This window comes from Pectinophora gossypiella, chromosome 8 (genome assembly GCF_024362695.1).
Source record: "Pectinophora gossypiella chromosome 8, ilPecGoss1.1, whole genome shotgun sequence".
Taxonomy (NCBI): Eukaryota; Metazoa; Arthropoda; class Insecta; order Lepidoptera; family Gelechiidae; genus Pectinophora; species Pectinophora gossypiella.
Genome location: NC_065411.1, coordinates 10,353,161 through 10,369,910, shown reverse-complemented (window position 1 = coordinate 10,369,910; position 16,750 = coordinate 10,353,161). Strand labels below are relative to the sequence as shown.

At 37.8% G+C, this 16,750-nt stretch overlaps 2 protein-coding genes across 4 annotated transcripts; one reads left to right on the top strand and one right to left on the bottom strand.

Annotated features, from left to right (window-relative positions):
- Positions 1 to 3,250: 3,250 nt before the first annotated feature.
- On the bottom strand, positions 3,251 to 9,009 carry LOC126369133 (uncharacterized). Its single transcript, XM_050013425.1, has 12 exons — positions 8,880 to 9,009; positions 8,448 to 8,792; positions 7,787 to 7,989; positions 6,983 to 7,717; positions 6,733 to 6,901; positions 6,338 to 6,501; positions 5,723 to 5,876; positions 5,218 to 5,369; positions 4,514 to 4,570; positions 4,336 to 4,420; positions 3,858 to 3,973; positions 3,251 to 3,674 (listed from the first exon to the last, which is right to left on the bottom strand). The coding sequence occupies exons 1-12, from the start codon at positions 8,977 to 8,979 to the stop codon at positions 3,507 to 3,509; spliced, it is 2,448 nt and encodes an 815-aa protein (XP_049869382.1). The 5' UTR covers positions 8,980 to 9,009; the 3' UTR covers positions 3,251 to 3,506.
- LOC126368724 (carboxypeptidase B-like) lies at positions 5,876 to 14,857 on the top strand. Of its 3 annotated transcripts, none has more exons than XM_050012859.1 (8): positions 5,876 to 5,930; positions 9,742 to 9,971; positions 10,284 to 10,389; positions 11,220 to 11,428; positions 12,231 to 12,388; positions 13,493 to 13,612; positions 14,220 to 14,358; positions 14,747 to 14,857. In XM_050012859.1, exons 2-8 carry the CDS (start codon positions 9,821 to 9,823, stop codon positions 14,854 to 14,856), a joined length of 993 nt encoding a protein of 330 aa, XP_049868816.1. In that variant the 5' UTR covers positions 5,876 to 5,930; positions 9,742 to 9,820; the 3' UTR covers position 14,857. The 3 variants fall into 3 exon arrangements, with proteins under 3 accessions (XP_049868816.1, XP_049868817.1, XP_049868815.1); XM_050012860.1 differs by lacking the exon at positions 5,876 to 5,930 and adding an exon at positions 6,968 to 6,999; XM_050012858.1 differs by lacking the exon at positions 5,876 to 5,930 and adding an exon at positions 8,972 to 9,099.
- Positions 14,858 to 16,750: the final 1,893 nt, after the last annotated feature.

Sequence of the window (16,750 nt, the reverse complement as noted above, 5' to 3'; positions counted from 1 at the left end):
AGAAGGGTAGACAGTGCCTGCAATCAACTGAAGGCAAGTTTGAGTCAGTAGGTAGGTACAACAGAGTCGAGTAATATCATTTTTCTCTAAGGTTATAATAGTATGTGTAGATATTTTTATATATTTCTTATATACATACATAAACTCACACCTATTTCTCATCGGGGTAAGCAGATAATTCAATTTGCCTCATGCTCACGTCGGTTCAGAGTAGATCATACTAAACTTCTTTTAAGGACGTTCTTAAGTTGGTCAATGTACGTCCTTCTAGGTTTTCCTTTGCCAGCCGTACTAACAAACTTCGCCTTAGGGATATATTGTTTTCGTAATCCTATTATTCTTCAGGTATTATTCCTTTAGGTTTCCATTTACCCTTATTACCCATACTTCCCATTAAGATTCTGCTAATAGGTCGATAGATACGAAAGTTTTTAGTCATGAATAATCTAACCACTACAGAACAAAAATGTTTCATACCTACCAACTGTAACTTCATCTAGGAAATAGGTACATGTATGCTTATCAGCAGTCCTATTGAAATCATAAGCAATAAGAGTAATTGCAGTGTTTATTTGTACTTAAAATCAATTCAACAATACAGATTCAGGCGTCGACGTCCTCTCTGAGCTACTATATGAAAGAAAAAAGTAGTGATTTACTAGAATTAAACAGATTTTAAAATCTGTCTAATAAAAAATAAGAAATATTTTTTGTTGAATACAACTTTAAAATGTAAAAATTCTTAAGTCGGCGCAACTACACTTTTCAATTATTTTATAATATATATATTTTTTTTCAATTATTTTATAAGTTGAGTGATAGATTTAAAAAAAAGCGTTTTACCTACTTATATTAAATTTTATTCTCCATAAACTAATGTAGTCCCTTCGAGTCTTAAGAAGCGGAGTTCAACTGCATTAAGGTGGCGATTTCCCAACACACTGGAAACAATATATTTCGGCCTTATATTTTTTTTAATCTGTGTTCGACACGCCCTTGACCGTTTTCCAATTTTCTTTAAGTTACACTCAAACCATGAAGTAAATTTTAATTGTTTTACACTCGAACCATTTCTAATTTGCCGCCTAGTATGCATTACCGCCGCTTATTAAAAACCCAAAAAATATATATATAAGGGCTTCCTTCATACAAAAGACATCAACGAGATCGTTATTTTTCCATAATAATGTTTTTTAACTATAACTACTACTTAAGCCGATTTGGATGAAACTTTCACTATTCCCTAAGTTGATACTAAATTCATCAAAAAATATTATTACAATACAATTTGTAGTTTCTGAAATGCGTGGACAAACATACATAAATACCTACTAGTAACATTATTAAGTATACATCATTGCCGGCACTAACATTATTATACATCAATTCCTACACCTGTGAAATTTGCTGCATGAGTTTAGAAGTGTCATAGACTAACTACTAACATATACGAATATTATGCAATTCCATCAATATTACATACATACGGGTAAATGATAAGCTCCTTTTATCCGAAGTCCGTTAAAAAAAAGTCAGCGTACTGTTTCTTCACGATCTCTATGCAAACTGCGAGGTACAGGAGACAGATGACGGACAAACTAATAAACACAATTCTTTATTTTAAACAATTACTTTATTTAAACAGGGTCACACATACGTGTGTGCCAGATCAGACATTGACCCGAAAAGGCCTTGAGTTGAGGAATCAAAATAATGTCTCGTGTGACATCATCGCTTCGCATGCAACCGCTGCATTGGAGTTTAGTGTAAACAGAGAAAACTAAAGCTTGCTGCACACGGAGGCCAGGAGCATTCTCGGCTGAGCTGACATTTTCTTGTAATGTTCCAGTTGGGCCACAACAACAAAAACGTGTTACGTCGTCATATATACTTAGTTATTATACTAAGTAGTTTCCAACTAGTCAAATCAGTTACTTAAAATTTACTAAACTTCAAAACACGAAATTACTATGGAATTTGTATCAAAAAGCACACTGTGACGTCATAATAAACTTGATAAAATGTCGGACTTATTTTATTTTTTTTTGACTAAAAGTAATAAATAAATCAAATAGAAAAAGGAAAATGTTTTTCGTTAGTTTTAGATCTGTGTTTATTCAGTAATCAGAATTTCATAATTTATCTTGCTTGAACCTAATAGAATGTCTGTGATATACCTATGGCTACAGTAACATAATATTATTCGTCAATACTCATAGTTCGATATATTACTATAAAATGCAGGACTTTCCAGCTTACATTCTCCAAACACAATATAGACGGCATCGTACAGATTTAACGTGAAAATTAGCTATTTTCAAATTTCTCGGGTTCATTATTCAAAAAAAATATTCAAAAATATGATGTCATAGTGCAGCAGAGGCATGTATAAAAATAATTGCTGCTTGATATTTGGATCAAATATGGTATAGAATTATATTGCTACCTATATTGTTTCTCCTTATTTTAATTACAATAATAATGGGTGGAAGGTGCTGTGTGTGTTGTGCCTGGGAGTTGTTATTACTCCCAGGCACAAAAAGGTCATCATTTCTACCCAAAACAAACATAAGTATGCATATGTCTTTTATCCACGAAATTAGAAGGTTAAAACCAAGGCAAGTCTGTTCAGCGCCATCTATATTTTTTTAAAGAACGTAGCCTGGAAAGTCTCCATTATACATCAATGCTCATAGTCAACGAGCTAACGTGGTCACGTGGTGGTATTGTGAACACGGTCATCTGCATTTGGTGCGACACCCTCGTTCAGTATAACCTGCTTATCCTGTTCGAGTTCTCATTGACTTTGAATCTGTGAAGGTTCTTCCGCTTACTTACATAAATGTATTGCAGCTACATCGGAAATGTTTTTATCGCTATTAAAAGGAAGAGATTCGAAAACAAAATATAAAATTATAAGTATACTTACATACAAATTTACCATGTATTGTACGTAGGTATGGGGTAAAATAGGTGCCAAAAAAGAACGATGTTACGTCACTTACTGTGAAGAGACTAATCGTAGGGGAAATGACGACAAGCTGTCAACGCCAAAGTTTAGGAGCTTTCTGGCACTGCAACTAAAAACATTTGTAACTTTAGGCAGTCCGACAAATTCCTGACTTTCGACAAATCGTAATGTTTTGTAGAGTCAGAATCCGTTACGGTGGCCATGCCAAGGAAAAATATGTCACGTCAAAAAAGTGAAATAAAAACCAAGCGATTCAAAATAAACTCGTTTATTTGAATGCATATTACACATATAAATACGCTACATATCAACATTGTACACGTGATAACAAATTCCTTTCTACAAAAATCCTCCATTCTGCACGGACAGTGGAAAATACATTTGTCAAAAAAGGCGTACGCTTGAAATTATGATATCCGTAGTAACTATTACTTAATCTGTACTCCGGTATCCATGAGAGACAAACTCGCGTACATATTGTATACTGATAATTATTAACCCAGTATGGGGTAACGGTGCTATTGGTTAAAGTGTATTAGCTGTGAAGATAGCCTGCTATGCTCGCGAGTAAAATTGTGAGTGTTGAGGGACGCAAACTGAGAGCTTTTGCTCTTGCGAGGGTGATGATCGGTGGTCGCATCGTGTTCGTTATTGTAGACAGCAGCAACGAATCCATGGCTGCATAAGCCTCGTGCACGACTCTCTGCAAAACCAATTCAAAGATAAAGGAACTAAATTAAATAGGGCAATAACAGATAGCAATGTAGAGCAGGCACGCATAAAGTTCGTTTAAATAATATATTTGCATGTCTTTCTAAAAGTCATTTAAGTACGTGGTTTATGGAAATTCTCGATTGTTATTATAGTTCGAATTTTTTGTAATTACCTCTGTGAGGACTTTGGTATGTTGAGAATCTGTGGGCCGGTACATCATGATGGTATACGTGTTGTCTATACCAAGGTGACCGTCTGCCCAGTCTTCTATTCCGCCGGCATACAGAGCTGGAATCAACAAGCAGTCGGATACTACTGGAAATATCCGTCTCGTAGGGGGAGGAACCTTGTACTTGTTATTTAATTGATATGTGAATTATAACATTATCGATAGGCAAATTCTTGCCTATTAAAACCTAGGTTTTATTATTTAATATGATTTCATTGATAGTGTCGCTTCGGAAAAAAATTAAGATTATCCTGGCTTGAAAAAGATTGATTTACGAACTAAGACGGTTTGTTAATCATCAGTATCATCACTGATAGGTTCCAATTCCACTGATTGCAAATAAAATTATCAACTGTAGCTATGATTAAGTTGAGTTTTATCTGGTAAATTATCTGAATCAATTGATCCAGGCTGAACTCACGTAGGAACTCTGACGTTTGTCCGGCGACGTACGGTCGGCCGGCGATGCTATACGCTGATGCTGCGGCGCGACTTGCCCTTTGTCGCTATACAAGGAAAAATATATTATTCAAACTCTAATTCGAATTTCGAACCCAAGAAAGAAAAAGAAACACGATAAAAAATACATTTTAACTTACGTATATTTGGTCGAACGCTCGTTTTTTTCTTGTATGCGAATGAGGGTACATTACTCCCTGTAAAGAAATATTTGGTTTTAGAAAAACTGTACATACTACGCTGTCGTGTATACGAAATGTTCTTCGGTGCAGTAGTACTTAAGTACATAAAACTTTTGTTAATCTAAGTACATAATCTAAGATTTGTATAACTAATATCACTTAATATTATCACGTCTGATCCCTTCTATACATTTACGCACACTTTATTGTTGTTTGGGTGCGGACCTCAGAGCAGTTCAAAACTAAATGTGGCTACCTGTATTTAAGCTTACTTACATAATATTATGCAAATAAGTGTCGCCTAGTGACAGTATATCATATACCATTATGGACACTTTGACAGTTAGCACAAAATATTCACTACTGGCAACTTTTCTACTTAGTGTGGCGAGAGACCCTCTATTTTACGTAATATGTCTGTTACTCCCATGTAATAGTGGGGTAAGGAGTTACGTTGATAACTAGCTACGCCTGATTGATAAAGAATTAGAGAGCATTAGCGTTCTATCAGACAGAATATGGTCACGCGTATGTTCGCTTCTACGTGGACTGTACCTTCTGTAAGGGTGTTCTATGTAACGTACTTAATACGACACAGCGAATGCGGGACGCTCGCACGCTCTGTTTGATAGGAGGTTAAATAAATGATGATGTGAGCTAACAAGAACGTCGCCCTCCTTGAAGGCGATGAAGACGGCGATAGTGGTGCCTTGCTTGTGTAGGAAGTTGGTCAGCGCTTGTGTCTCCGCCTCGCTCAGCTGGCGGGTGCCCGCGTACAGGTTGCCACACGGATGCTCGGCGCGGAGCTCCTCCGCTGCAATACACCAGTATTTCACGCGCGTTGCTAAGGTTGCGAACAACGAGCACATTGGCGTACACGCCGTTTTTTTAGGAGGTACGTGTGTTTTACGTAGGTTTCCAAAGATACCGGCAGACAGGCTGCCGTATTCTAATTTTCACTAGAATTTTCTTGGCTGCGAAGTACTTGAATACTGAAATCAAGCCACATATCAACGTTCGCCTTTATGTCGCTCATGAAATACAAACTAAACATTTTCCAAAATTAAACAAATGCACTTTTTGAAACCGATGTTGTCTACCATATTTTGCGATTTCATTACACTTTTATCAGTCAGCTGAGATTACAGTATGATTAATTGCACTTACGAGGTATCCACTGATATTCAAAATTTCGGTCTAGATTGACGCCATAGCACGGTGATATCGTGCAGCGCAAACCATACGTGTCACAATAGCGACATGACTCGCGGTCCTTGCAGATGTCCCATGTCTGGCGCAAATTCTTCATCCATTCTCGTCTCTACAACGAGGTGAAATATTTATATCTGCTGTGAACTGTTAGGATTTTTTTTAAGTACTTAAGTATACATTGTTGATCACACAAAACTTAGTTTAGATAGGTAAGTAGATATGTAAGTTTTCCTTTCATGAACACAAGTATCCAGCTCTGGATATAAGGGTGAACCGATTTTTCTTTGAATATGTAAAAATGTTATGGTATAGGTACCTAGTTGATGTGACGGAGATGTTGAGTAATTTAGATAATTATGTAGATTTTATCGACACATTTGATACGGACACGTGATCGACGATAGCAAATAGGTGTTGTAAATACCTAACCGAAAGCCAATGATTTCGCAGCTCATATCAAAATGATATTACTTAGCAATATAATAATTTGGTACAAAGACTCATATTTCCGCCTTTGGTACCTATAGTTTATATCTTTATTATTATCTACAAATTGAATGTTTAACGCACTTGTGGGAAAGTCATAGAGTAGTCATATCCGTCGGGGTTGAACACAGGGATCACCCAGAAGCGGAATTTGCCAAGCAAGTCAGTGTGTGTCTCGCTCCGTTCTATTAGTTGATAGAGGATGTACATTGCTGCTGCTACGGCGTAGTGATCACGTCCCTGGATTCCTAAAATACACTAATTAAGGGTAAACTAATAAACGCAAAAAGGAATTCTAATAAGGCTATAATAATATATGTCTCAGTCTAAATCTGCTAGAAGACTATGTCGTTTAATACGAATTATACGATGTCGATCATATTCGTCGACATGGTAAAGATGCTATAGATAATATGCAGACTAAGGAGAGGGCCCTTTAGTTGTTTACAATGCAAATAGAAACTACAAAAGAACCATACCCGCAATGACCAACACGGTTTGTTTCTCCGAAGCTACTTGTCCAGCACTTGGGTCGTCTACCATCATCAAATGAATTGGGTTTTCCATTGTGGTCAGATTCCCTCCTGTGATATCTACCCATCTTGCCACCGGACTGTCTTCTGACCATTGCTTTAACTGCGCCACTATCTAAGTTTAAACATGATGTATTAGAATACTGGTGAAAACAAATAAGAGGAAAATAAATAAATGACTCTAGAAGAAACATACCTCAGGTAACGTCCGCGGTGAGTTAAAATTTAGCTGCCGTAGTTTTATCATGTTACAATATGGACGTCTTTTATCTCTGGATTTTTCATCGGACGACTTACTTAAAGCACCTTGGAAAGCTGACATTACGAGATCTTTGCGGGCTGATTCAGGTACGGTCTCAAACTCGTCTGGATAAGCTTGCGGCTCTGCAGTTTTATTTTCAATTTCAAAGCCATCGGCAAACGACAACTTCTTCACGCTTGTGGGTTCAGTTCCAAGTACAAGTTCATTGTCTTCTGACGGTTTAGTTTTCTCATCTTCGTGCACAGTGTAGTCCATTACTTTTTTATTATTAATATCCTTATATTCATCATTGTAAATAAACATATTATTATAATTTGTGTCTGCGTCTTTATCAATAATTTGGACACTACTTGTCCCTTCGCTTGGATGTTCTGTTTCTAGTTCTCTTGATCTAAGATCATCGTAGTTCCTGAACGTGGCAGAAATGTCAAGGCCCGCCTGTACGGTTGTATGATAATTTTCTAAATCTTCCTCAACGAACGTGGTGTCTGGATAGCGTGTGGTGGTTCGCGCTGGGCCTTCTTTCAATGTTGTTCGAGTCAAATGAACATCGCTCTCGGTACTTTCGTCAGAGTCTAGGAAAGCTTGAAAGAACGGAAAGTCGTCAGGTATGGTTCTTGGTGGCGGCGACTCTGTAGTTGATGATCGAGTAGGATACATGTATGTGTTCTGAAACGAAAGTTGTTTACATTCGTCTTTGATAGGGTTGACATTAAAGACATGTGTATGAGTACTTACATAATGGTCATACGTAGGAGGCGTCAGAGGAGTGATGGTAGTTCGGCGACTGAATGCGACCGGTGCTATGGGCGCGTACTGGCGAGCAGCCGCCGGTGCCGGCACTCGCGCTATGAACTGCGGGCTTACGGGAGGGCTTTCATCTCGGAAAGCATTTCGCCCTTGACTTGGTGGAAAAAACGGTTGTTCTTTTCTTGACAATGCTTTGGAAATGTAAAGTATTTTGTTTTAATATTCACCTCCATATTTTCTATTTGAATAATTAATTATTATCAGACAAGCAACAAATTATAATTCTCACTTATTTTATAACTTAGTAACGAAATAATAAGGTTCAAGAATAATATAAAATTTCTTGACATATATTTAACCTATTAATTAATGAAGTCAATAAAGCCGGAGCTTTCTAACTAACTGCTAATTTGCCAGGGACAGGAAAAAAAGTTTGAATCTTTGTTTTTTATATGATCGAAATATTTATTCGCTATAAGTAACTGATATAAAAACTACCCCTACAACAGAAAAAAACATCAAAATCGGACCTGTCCCTGGCAAGTTAGAAGTGAACCTTTCATTGACTCCACTATATGTGTAGAAGGATTCAAACACAACAAGTCTTTATTTGCAATGAATATTTGTATTAAATTCTGGATATACTAACAATCGGGGCGTATAGGCGGGTTGGGATCAGCACTCGTCTGTGGCGAGGGTGTCGGCTGCGGGTAATCACCGTCCACCGGCGCGCCGGGTCCGGTGGTGGGCGGCACGAACCTCGTGTACTCCCGCGGCTGGTCACTCGACGAGCTCGTGGGCGGGGGCACCATCGCACCACCCACTATTATCTTCTCCCCTCGCTTCGTCAGAGGCTGGATGTTCACCGCCACTATCTGATTCGTATTTGGCGTCGTCACCTCATCGTCCAAAACTTTTACTATAAATTCCGGCGTCGTCTCCACATTAGATCGCCAACGTGTGTACTCCATATTAGCTCTTTTTCGGCGAAACCCTTGACACCAAGACAAGCACACATTATCATTAATTTACACTGAGAAATAACCATTGGAGACTCGTTTATAGCATAGTGTCTACTCACAATTGACAGGGCACGAGCCGTCGGAATCATTTGTAATTTCACAGCAAAATTCTAATTGTATAAAACCTAATAATAATACCAAAAATATACAAGATTTCATGTTAAGAAAAATCTGATCTCCATTTGACATGGCATGGTGTAAATTGACAGTAAAGATGTGCTGAAAGATGAATGTCACATGGATAGAAGTAGCCAGGATGTTCGAACTTTATGGCAAAAAGTAAGTTTAATCGGGGAGTTAAAGGTCTATTTCCTCCACAGCATTTCTCAAAGTATATTTATTATATACCCTCATAGACCTGGACATCGAAGAGATAGGCAACCCCTACCATATTATGTTCTTTTAAGTGCGATAGAAACAGATATGTAATGATGTTTTAACGGAAATAAACTAATTAACAAAAAACTAATGTGTTTGTGGCAACAAAGTCAGTCATTTTATTCAAAAATGTACTGAAATTAAATATTTAATAAATTATAAATCACTTTTTCCGTTATCAGTTCACCGAAGGAGATTAATGAATTTATTACTTCTAATCTCCTTGATCTGACCTATGCAATCAATTAGATGTTATCTGTTTAAACGCTTATAATGTCATAATCAGGAGCAGTCTTAAAACAAATTATCTATTGAACACTTTGTTAATACGTATTTTTGCTTATTTTTAATAGTATTTGTATTAGTACCTATCCGTAATGATTTTACAAGTTAAAATTTATTTGATAACTTCTATGTACTTCTTTGGAATTTTGTTCATGTTTTTCTTTCCGCCGAGGAATTTTAGTCTGTACGTCTGTTTCTTCACATTATGTGTACCTAATGTTTACAACTGAAAGGTTCTGACGAATGTTTGTACCCTAGGTCTGGAGCCAAGATACGAACTAAGCGAAGTAACAGTAAGCATCTGCAGTTCGATCAGTATGTTGACTACACCACGTTGATGGGTATGATGAGTCAGATAGTGGAGAAGGACAAGGAGGTGGCTCGTGTGGTGCACCTCACTCCGCGGACCGCTCAGAACCGCAGCATTGTGGCGCTCGAGCTGCAGAGCGATAGGCAGAGCAAGAAACCTGGTATTCTTATTATAGGAGGTAAATTAGTACATAATGTTAGTTAATACATAGACTAAGAACAATCCGAGAAGGACAGGGATAGGGAGTTATGGATACATACCTACTAGAAACTACTAAAATTTTTATACTAAATGAAAAATAATCCTAAATCTATCAAAAATTGTAGAAAGAAGAAACTGGCTTTAATTAGGTATTACCACTTCCACTTTGCAGATAGAGTAGATACCTACTGATAAGAAGTCAACACCTGCTTTTGCGTGCTCCTAGGTATCTAATCCATAAATTTATTACAATGCAAATTAATAAAAGAGTACCTATTATTTTCAACAGCTCTTAATGCTATGGCTTGGGGAGCACCCAACGCAATAATGGAGCTAGCTGACAGGCTGCTATATGACTCTAACTATCAAACGCCGTACTTCAATGACTATGATTGGTAAAGTATAAATTTATATGAAACGTAGGTATCTCACTATTTTCCTAATGAAAGACCTATCTCTACAAAACGCCTAAGATCACAGACACAACGGAAAACCCGGCGATTTTAGCCGATGATGCTGTTGCATCGGGTTTCGAACATAAAAAGAGCCCATCACGAATTGCTAAGGGTGTACGCTAAACACGGACCGGTGTGACCAACTTATGATGGATAATTCTACAAACTTCTTCAGTGTGTAGTGTACCTAAGTTAATTTAAGCCGACCCGCCACAACGCCCGCTAATCGATGCGTGCTATCAACTATTTAGAGGACAACCTTATTCGTGCAGTCCAGACTGTCTGGTAAATGTTTTTTTTTTATCTGTCCCCTTGCACTACTTATAGATCCTGCATCAAAATTAATAATAGTTGTACTTGAAACGTTGATTTCAGACAAACTTCGACACACATATACCCATCTACATTAAATTAATTCCAAATTAAACAACATTAATTATTGTTTATCGTAGGAAAACACAGATTTTAAAAGTACAAGGGTTCAGCATGTATTTGTTGCTTACATTCAATTATTTCCCTCCGGTTGATTGAGGGGAGGCCTGTGCCCAGCAGTGGGACGTGTATAGGCAGTTTATGTTTATGTTATTCTTCATTCTCTTTTGTTTTGTATTTTGTTTTTTCCTGTTTGTGCAATAAAGTATTTGTTATGTTATGTTATTCAAAACGGTTTTTTGGTATAAGAGCATCGAGATACCAACCATAATAGTTTGTGAAGCTGATTTCTAGATTACCTTCACACCATCAAATACAACAAGAATCATGGTTGACAGGTACCTGATACCTATGGCGAACCCTGACGGCTTGGAGTTCAGCAAAGGTCTGCGTCAACTGCCCCCAGTAGACGCGACTATGTGGTCTCGCAATGTCACCGCTAGGTTCAAGACACGGCCGACGGTGTGGCATAAGAATATAGATACCGAAGCATCTGATGTGTGCTTTGGCACTAATATAAATCGCAACTTCGCTTTCCATTGGCAAGGTCAGAATTTTTAATTTTGGTTAAGTAATTCAGATTTGATTTTTGTTAATAAAACCTCGCAATAGACAAGCCAGTGAAGCCGTGGTAGCCCAGTTAGCAGAACGCTTGCCTCTCACTCTGAGGCCGTAGGTTCGAATCCAACACAGGCCTAAACCAATGATTGTCGAATTTGTTTTCGAATTCATATTTGGATCATAAATGATTATCACCTACTCAGCGGTGAAGGAAAACATCGTGAGGAAACCCACATTCCCGAGAAATACATTTTCGGAGGTATGTGACCTAACCTTTATAGGGCTGGTTTTCCCTTCGCGGGTTTGAAAGTCGCTTCTGTAAAAACTCGGACCTGTCAAATCTTCAGGTTAGGTAAGCGGACCCTGTGAAAAACGGGATTATGCTAGGGAGACGATGAATAGACAAACCAGTTCTAATCACAAACACTTGTGAGCTTACTTTTTACCCGGATTGAAATGAATTGAAAGAAAAGGTTTTGTTGAAGGAAGTCACGTTAGATTTTTCGAAAAGGCTATATAGGCGCTTACGTGGCTTTCAAAATGTTGATACCTGAACGTGGAAATTCAAATAGGGTACAGGGGTATAGCGGGTAGGGTAGTATAGGTATTGTATAATGTGATGTTACATGGAAAGTTCATGACCGAACAGATATATGTATGAAAGTTTGATATAAGTTATTGTAGAATTGCTTCTATCGACATTCACTACTTGACCGAATAATAGACGGAAGACAATCTAAACTTTGGGTTTTTACACAATATACGTATATAATTTATACGCCTTATAGATGACGTTCACAAGATGCCGGAACGTTGCTCGCAATACTACCCAGGCACCAAGCCGTTTTCAACAGCAGAAGCGCAAGCGTTGCGAGCGTACCTTGAAAAGATGGGTGACGTCATCGATTTAGCTATACATTTACATGCAAGCTTTGTTCCTAAAAAGGTAATATCATATTTCAACCCGCAGCAGTTGCTTCTTCTTATCGTGTGGGTTGTGAGGTGGAATACCAACCTCATCAGCCCTGGTGCCAGGGTTATTATTGAGCCGCCAAAGGCCCCTGACATGACTCATGTAACGATTACATACTTACATTAGTAAGTAGTAACCGGGACCAACGGCTTAACGTGCCTTCTTCGGATCATCTTACTTTCAGACAATCAAGTGATCAGCCTGTAATGTCCTAACCAAACTAGGTATCACAAAGTGATTTTTGTGATATGTTCCCACCGGGATTCGAACCCGGGGCCTCCGGACCGTGAGCCTAACGCTCAACCACTGGACCACGGAGGCCGTTACAGCACTTATGTTGCTAACTAAAGACATTATTGTGAGCTCTACGCTCTAACTAGAACAACATGCCAAGTTTCCAAGTAAGTAGGTGTGCACTGATTAGATTCAGAAGATAACGTAGAGGGAATACCGCGACAGGGTTCACAGCGATGGCTACTAAGTAAGTAACTGATGGTGGAAAATTAACTTGTAAGGCATGGTTTGGACCCTGACTACTTATGATATATGATAGCTACTTACTTAGTTTCCAAAATTAGTAATAATACTTGTAAGTATTACTTATAATTATAAATAACGTGTTTAATGTCTAAAGTGTCTACATTTGTTACTAAGTAACAGTTTAAGCTTTCATAGCAGGTAGGTACCTAACTTTCTGTTAGAAACAAGTTGTGCCTTTTTTTGACGTGACTTATTGTAGGTTTGCCGCAGATGGCATTATCTACTTGGCCGGAGAAATGGGGAGCGCTGAAGGCTCTCACCCGGTACATCGTTTAAGACAACAGGCCTGAGGGTGCCCAGTTGGGCGCGAACCTCGGCTCAGGCCGTCGTCTGAGAGGAAAAATATTTGAAAGAATTAATCGACCCTAGTGGGTCCATAGCGATAAGCGCTGATTGAAGGAAATCGTCGACCGCGCCGACGGGGTCGGTATTGGGGACAAGTTGTGCCTGTTGTCGCTCTGACAACAAGAGTCATATGTATTACTTATTAATGTATGTACAATAAATTATACATACATTAATTAATTTCATTTGCAGGAGTACATACTATTTCCCTGGCGGTACTCTACACGTTTGCCAAGCAACTTCCGCACGTTACAAGCTATTGGTGAATATTCGGCGAGACACGCACGGCTTCCTGATGGACGATTGTATGAGGTAAATTATAAAGTCCATTATTATTGCAAAAGAATATGACCTAAACCAGTTGCAAATGTTCCTATTTTTACGTTCGCTAATGTACAAAGCTATCATACAATTTCAAGCCAAAATCTTAGATACTGCCGATACTGGCTGGCTGGTGTGAGCGATTGGGGAAAGGACCTACTTAATTTTAACTTATTTTGACTCGGTTATATCTGTTTCTTGTACCTACTCATTTTAAGTGACGGACGGTGCTAAGTAAGTGCTGTCAAACTAAAAGCAGGGTAAATGTCGTTGCTGATGTCGCTAAGTCATGTATCTGACTTGTTTCGGCAAGTCTGATTTGCACCTTTTGCTATTGTCAATTAACAAAAAATTGCAAATACGTCAATTTGCAAAGTCAGGCACGATTTGTGCCCGCCTAAAAAGTATCAATGTCTAACTTCACGACTAAGTAGGTATCTAATAGCTTCACGACTCCCATTTATAGAGACTCCTGCACTCGAGCAGGATAAGTGAGAAAAAAGGACAAGATCGCGCGCCTTGGGCGGCTAAGCTGTAAAGCTGTAAGCTGTGTGTAAAGTTTTAACCAAATTTGTTTGTGCCTGTTTACTTTGCCCAGGTTCACCAAAGCAGCAACGACAACCGCGTTGCCGGGTCCATCAGCGACTACGTGTCGGGCGTGGTTGGCACTGACCTCGTCTACCTCATTAAACCCTACTACCCACAGTTCCCCAACTACACCGATAGCAAAATCATAGGTAAGATACTTGTCTAGTTTAAGCGGTTACATTTGCCAATCCATCCTGCCCGATGAGTCAAGGTCAAGGGCTCGGCGATCGGAATCGTGTTGTCTAATAGCAAATTGGTGCGCGTACGTAACCATGGTAACCACGATCTGGAACGAGGCTAATAGCGTCGATTTTCCCCCTTCCAGGTGAAGAAGGGGAGAGGCCTGTGTCCAGCATTGGGACGAATAAATGAAAGGCTTATGTTGTGGTATAATCAATGTGGTTTAGTGATAGTGTCTAGAATATTCGGCTCATGATTGGATGGCGGCATTGTCGATATCACTTTGTGAGATTGTCATTTGTTTTCAGAAGGCTCGTGTACCCATGTTAAATTTTAAATGTTTGTTTTAATTACCAGAGGTGTACGCGAAGAAGGCGATAACAGCCATCCTGAGCCTCGTCCGAGGTTGGCGCAGCAGTACCAAGCTAAACACACTCTACTTCTTTGGCAAGGAAGTGGAATTTTAAACGTGTATATTATATTATTCAATAAAGATATTGCAATAAAACAATACAAAATATTTAGAGCGTTTTCGTAATTCTTCTACAGAAGAAAGACTGGTCGAAGTTCATTTAATAATAAATCCATGAGAGTCTGAAAAGATTTGTGTCGCTCGTTCAATGCTCCTTGACAAATGAGTAGATAAATAAAATCTGTATTACAAAATAAAGCTGAAGTATTCTCTTGTTATAGGTAAATCTCTCTACCTAATAAAAACAGCTCGCGGCAACCGTGATATAGTTTGAACCTTCATGAAATCTACTGGAGGCACAGAAATATATTTAACCTTTAGTCTGTGGCAGCGCTGTCAAAAAATTACCCCCCTGTCTGTGGAAGCCATTCCAAAATTTTTACGAGTTTCGCCAGCATTCAGTTTATGATGTAAATTTCACTTTTTGTGCATGGAACGTTATAATAAAGCGATTGATTACTAAAGCTAGATATATTTCCTTGTTTATGAACAATAACACAAGCCTCGAAATTACTTGTAAATAAAATACGAGCTGCTTGAATACGAAGTTTGATCAAAAATTCACTTGCACCAATAATATGCAGTCAATTATTGTTTGTGCCAAAAGTCATAGTCAAAATCAAAGGATATGACCATAAACTAGAAAAATAGAGCTTTGTAAAGACATATCACACTACATACTTATATCGCTTTATATTGATCAATTTTATGAAAACAATATGACAAAAAATTTTGGAATGGCAAAAAAATCGCTCAATAATATCTGCGCTTGTGTGAGTGTATTTCGTCATTCAGTTGTCTGTGTATGATAAGGATCCTGACTCGGTTCTTGAACAGTCGTCTGTGTATGATACGGATCCTGACTTGGTTGTTGAACAGTCGTCTGTGTATGATACGGATCCTGACTCGTTTGTTGAACGGTAGTCTGTGTATGATTAGGATCCTGACACATATATAGGATGTTTTATTTTTGTTCAGGTAAGGTGTGAAAATGAAATATGTCTAATAGGTATTTTTTTTTATTATTTAGATTTCACTTTAGTTAGATTGAGAGATAATATCTACATGTTAATCATTTATTCATATACAATCAAAAACAACTGTTCTTATTATGGTTTATATGACCAAAATATTATTCTTATAAGAGCCGTATTATGACTAATAAGGGTGCAGTGATCCTTGTGGCGTCGCCTGGACGAGCATCGCAAAGATAAGAGGCCGTGAAGTTGACGGAGCTGAAGGATTTGTTAAATCCATTTTATCTAAAAAAAAAAACAAAAAGTTAGTAAAAGATCATCCTGTAAGTTGTATTTCAGAAATAACGGCTTTGCCATAGTAAATTTGAAAACATGTGTACGTACACAGTGTCGGCCATTTTTACTTGCGTGTGTGTGTGTGCATTTTTTAGTAATGGTTTCAATAATTTACGTTTTGGTAAATATTTATGAATTATTCATACAAAGCAATTTGATATTCAGAATCTCCATAAAATTTCCTTCAAAATAATATAAAATATGATGTATATAAACAAGGCGTAAGTTTAGAATAACTCAAAGAAAAACACGAAAAGTTATTTGAGATCTGTAGGTTACTTTTGAACTAATATAATTCGTAAGTGAATCACTTTGAGAACTTATAATTTATAAAAATTGACACTACAATACATATAAAATAATAAAATTGAACATTTACTTACCTTTTTTAACAATTTTCAGCTTATTTTTCACTTTTAGTATTCACTTTTGGTAGTTGAAGTATCACTGGTCGAGACGGAATTTCAACCGATTTTTTTAGCGGAACTATTGAACATTTCATCCGAATGATGATTGTCTATGATAGATCATTTATTCAATTTTGTTCAAAACACAACATTAAACCTTTTGCGATAG

Coding starts and splice junctions, on each gene's coding strand:
- LOC126369133 (XM_050013425.1), bottom strand. CDS start 8,979: ATGAAATCTTGTATATTTTTGGTATTATTATTAGGTTTTATACAATTA. Junction 6,902..6,982: donor CACCGCGGACGTTACCTGAG/GTATGTTTCTTC, acceptor GTTTAAACTTAG/ATAGTGGCGCAGTTAAAGCA. Junction 4,421..4,513: donor GAGCGTTCGACCAAATATAC/GTAAGTTAAAAT, acceptor TTCCTTGTATAG/CGACAAAGGGCAAGTCGCGC.
- LOC126368724 (XM_050012858.1), top strand. CDS start 9,047: ATGAATGTCACATGGATAGAAGTAGCCAGGATGTTCGAACTTTATGGC. Junction 10,390..11,219: donor TACTTCAATGACTATGATTG/GTAAAGTATAAA, acceptor CATGGTTGACAG/GTACCTGATACCTATGGCGA. Junction 12,389..13,492: donor CAAGCTTTGTTCCTAAAAAG/GTAATATCATAT, acceptor TTTCATTTGCAG/GAGTACATACTATTTCCCTG.